The sequence below is a fragment of the Hydra vulgaris genome, chromosome 12 (genome assembly GCF_038396675.1).
Source record: "Hydra vulgaris chromosome 12, alternate assembly HydraT2T_AEP".
Lineage (NCBI taxonomy): Eukaryota > Metazoa > Cnidaria > Hydrozoa > Anthoathecata > Hydridae > Hydra > Hydra vulgaris.
In genome coordinates this window covers 57996368-58000980 of record NC_088931.1, presented here as the reverse complement: position 1 = coordinate 58000980, position 4613 = coordinate 57996368, and the positions used below count along the sequence as shown (strand labels likewise).

The following is a 4613-nucleotide window of genomic DNA, read 5'->3' as shown; positions in this document are numbered from 1 at the left end:
AAGGTAGTAAGGTTTTCCTTGTATGAAGTTTACATTTTGACATAATTTTCATAAAAAATAAATAAAAATTTTATAATATAAGTAATGGCTAACGTTATTAAATTGATTTTCCAATATTGTTTTTGCGTAGCATGAGGGCGACGTTATTTTCATATTTTAAAATGCTAAAGAATTTTTGATTAAAACTTTAATCAAATAAAGCACTTTTTACGGATGGATTTTCAATAAGTGGATTTTTTTAAAACAATTGAATTAGTATCTATTTAAGGAATAAAAAAAGGGCTGGGTTGGGGCAAAACAAAGTAACCCGCCCCTCTCCTAGGTAAAAGTGTTTAAAAACCACATACATTAGCAATGCACATTTATTTTGTTCACTTAAAAATAAGCAAAATAAGAGAAAATCCCTTGGCTGCTATGTTTTAAAACTCTGGTTTATTGTCTTATTACTTAACTCGCATTAAATAAATGCCAGAAATCCCAACATGTAATGCACATCACCAAGTTGCTTAATCCTTTTTATTGAGCAGAATACTAAACAGACGAAAAAATATGGAAATTATTTTAATTTTTGTTTTGAAAAACTAGAAACAAAACTAAATCTTCTTAAGATAAAAGAATTCACTTATTATAATTTTCAACTTTAGCTGCAATGTAGATGGTTATATATGCTGAAGGAAGATCTTGAAGTGTTTTGCTGTAAATATTCATGTTTGCGGTAGTAAACTAACTTAATGTTTGTAAATTCAAGCTATAGCCTAATCAAGTCATAGTCTAATATGATTTAAGAAAAGCACATCTAATTCAAACTTAATGCAATATTGTTTTCTAGACCTGTAAATAATAAGAAAAAAAGTTTATTCAGCATAAATTTTTTGTGCGGCTTCTTTAAGCGCGGAGCCTGAGAGGGTTTTAATCGAATTTCTCGCTCTTAAATTAAATTAAGTTTATATTAAATTTCAACAACATCGATGCACATGGAATAACAAGGTTTACAAACATTGTAAATTGAACATAGTTATGCAGAAAGCCACTAAAAACTTCAACTGAGATAAAAGCACATGTGTCAAAATGTTATTTATTAAACCTTGAAAAAAAAACTTTTTGTAAGGCTATTACATTAAGCTTTCATATAAAAGCCCAATGTCTGGTTTTAGTAGAGCATAAAATTGACTTTTCTTCGTCGGGTAATATCAATCTTATTTTGACAAAAATTGTTGGCTGGCTGCTTTCTGCATAACTATGTTTGATTAACTTGTTTATTTATGTTGATATGCCAATATAAATCCAAATCCACGCCTATTATTTGCTTATTAAGTTCTTCTCATAAACAATATTACACTTTCAGAGGAAAGTTTGCGTGAGGGAATGTTTCCTAACCAAAGGTTTTCTCTACTTAATAGGGACAAGAAAAAATGCATATTTTATGAGGATGTCCTTCATAGACGAGAATTAAATACTTATTACTAGTTTTTTATTAAGGACTTATCCTTACGGTTTAATCACAAAACACTGCGGAAAAGCATTTATTAAGAATTATTAATTACGTCTCCTTCCTAACCGATGTAGAAAACTTGTCTAGAGGTGGGTTTAAACCCCCGGATCGCTGGAGTCTGAGACATGTGCACTACCCACTGCGCTGCACGGCTGCGACTAATTAGAAAAATAACCTTATAAGCTAACGATAACCTAAAAATAATCTAATTACATATTAGTTATCATACCGATTTAACATCATAAAATTAAAAAACTAATTAACAAAAAAAAAAAAACTGAGTACTGATTTAAAATATATTTTATATTTAAAATCACACTCACACAAAGAAAAATAGTTCGTGTAAAAAAAAGAAATGTATGTATATATATCTATGAATATGAATATATATATATATACATGAATATATATATATATATATATATATATATATATATATATATATATATATATATATATATATATATATATATATATATATATATGAACATATACATATATAATTATATATGTATGTGTGTATATATATATATATATATATATATATATATATATATATATATATATGAACATATACATATATAATTATATATGTATGTGTGTATATATATATATATATATATATATATATATATATATATATATATATATATATATATATATCAAAAAAGATCAAACCAAAGTACAAAGGTAAATATATTTACTGTTTTCCTTTTTCTGTGCGAATTTTAATAATTAGCGATCTCAATCCAAACTTTTCTAGTAGTAGCTTGCACTCAGGTACTGATTCTAAATACTTTAGTACTTCTTTTTTTAACAAAGGGTTATTTGAATCGATAAACTGTTTTAAATGCTTATTAACTAAAATTAAGTCGTCCTGGCTATACTCTTTCCGATTTCTTGTAATAGAATTCAACGACGAAGTTGGTGAAGATGGGACAATATCACTGTGTTTGTTGAATGAACAGTTATCACTTGTGAACTTATCAGTTTCAAAATCTGAACAGTTTTTAGGATTAAAATCCAAATCATCATCTGAAGCTTTGTTTTTTTTTATTAAATAGCGAACATCATCTAGAACTTTTTTTACCTTTTTAACATCCGATATATCACCAAGAGAGTACTGACTAAATTTTTCACGGACTTCAGGCAATGTTATACTGCCCCTTAAAATTTCAGACTCAAAAATCGAACTCAAGGAAAGTACTTGATTTCCAGCAAATGTTTCTCTCTGAACCTCTCGAATCCGCTTACTAGTTTCTGCTACTTTGTTCATTTTCTCAACTATGGCATATGATTTTTCTGCTGTGTTTACATTATGGCATAGCAAATTAGCTGTATTTTGCTTAAGCTCAGGATATTTATCATGCACCAGAGTTGTTGTGTATTTTCTAACAATTGTTGGGTTAAGACATGATCTACCAGTACCTTTTTGCCAAAAAGATGAAAATTGTTTACTTAGCATTGAAGAAGAAATCGGACTTCCACTCCAACTTAAAAATACATAGGAATCATCTTCTTTTGATACTCCATCCAGCATATTCCGCATAAATTTAATATACTTTTTTACTTTTAAATGTAAAGAATGGCTTAAAACAATGTGAGCTGGTCCTTTATAACTTGTTTTGTGTTTCATTACACTGACAATGAAACCCTCTTTTTTTTCTGTTGATTTTTTAAATTCATTTAAAGTCATGTTTGATATTGCCCCAGGACGAGAAGCATTGTCAAATATAATACAAGTTAGTAAGTAATCTCTTGCTAAACAAAACGTTGCTTTTGTAAGTTTAATTGTGCTGCTTGAACTAATAATCTTATTTGCATCACGAACAATATCCGAGTTATCTAAGAAAACTATTTCTTCCGCAGATGGGAAATTTTCAAGATCAACTTTATCCTTCTCGTACCGACTTTCTTGAATAGACTTCCATAGAGTTTTTTCCCACTTTGAAATTTGTGTTTTTATTTTTGAATGTTTTTCGTTTGTTACAATATCAGATCTTTCCTTTATAATACAAAAATCTAAAAAATGTTTTATTGATCCAAGATAAGTTTTTATGGTACCGGGTTTTTTATTTTCTTTATTGAGCTTTCCCATCCACAAGTTCAGAAAAGAATGACAACTTAGATTACTGTAGTTGATTTCAGAATCACTTTGGTGCCTAACAATTCCCAATATTACACCTTTGTGCTTTAAAGCACATCGTTTAGGTTTCTGACCCCCATCAATGCTTACAAGCCAGTCAACAAATTCATTCACTAACTTTTCTTCGGAAGATGATGTCATGTAGAATTTATCATCCAGATCTTCAAAATCTGCTGATTCAATGGAGATGTCAGAGAAATCGTTTGAGTCACAATGAAGATTTTCTGTAAAAAAAATAATAAAAACTTTAATAAAATAAAGGGTTTAAATTATTAAACACAGAAGCATAGTATTTGTACCTTTGTTATTAAATCTACTCGACACATACTGGGAAGCAAGCCACTCTTCATCACTTTCTGTTGATGTATCTATGAAATTTGCACCTTGCCGAAACACTTCTCTATCAAAATAAGGTTCTAGGCTTAAGCTCTCATCTGATTCTGTTAGTGATTCTGATTCGCTTGTTGATCGCTCATTGACAAAAGTAGCTTTTTTTACCAGAGCTTTAACATCGTTTTTTGGGACTTTATGATATTGTCTTAGATGGTTGCCAAGTCTTTTTACCTCCTTCAAACAAAAACTCATAGGGCAAGTTTGTTTTTGGTATTTTTGAACCTTTGAACGTCTTTTTGAAGGTGATAAGACTTTTCGATTAAGGTTTAGTCCAAAGTCTAAACGTGCATTCGATGCCTTAATTTCATCCCAATTATGTTTTCTTGATTTTAAGTGTCTTTTTAAGTGAGCAACTGACCTGAAAGCAAATTAGTAAAAAAAATTATGTTGAAAATATATAGTTAAAAATAGCAGATAAAAATAATTAAAAAAAAGTTGAAGGAAAATGTTTATAAACATTAAAAAAAATAAGTATGAAAATAAAAATCCAATCAGTATAAAAAAACTAACTTTCCACATGTAGGGCAATTCACTTTACGCCTTGATACTTTCTTTTTTCTTTTTTCACAGTTCTAAAATAAT

The 4613-nt window shown here is 28.7% G+C and overlaps 1 protein-coding gene across 1 annotated transcript; it reads right to left on the bottom strand.

The window, feature by feature from the left end:
* Window positions 1-2172: 2172 nt before the first annotated feature.
* Window positions 2173-4613, bottom strand: LOC136087847 (uncharacterized). The gene is made up of 3 exons (XM_065811438.1): window positions 4542-4613; window positions 3938-4389; window positions 2173-3862 (listed from the first exon to the last, which is right to left on the bottom strand). Exons 2-3 carry the CDS (start codon window positions 4221-4223, stop codon window positions 2193-2195), a joined length of 1956 nt encoding a protein of 651 aa, XP_065667510.1. The 5' UTR covers window positions 4224-4389; window positions 4542-4613; the 3' UTR covers window positions 2173-2192.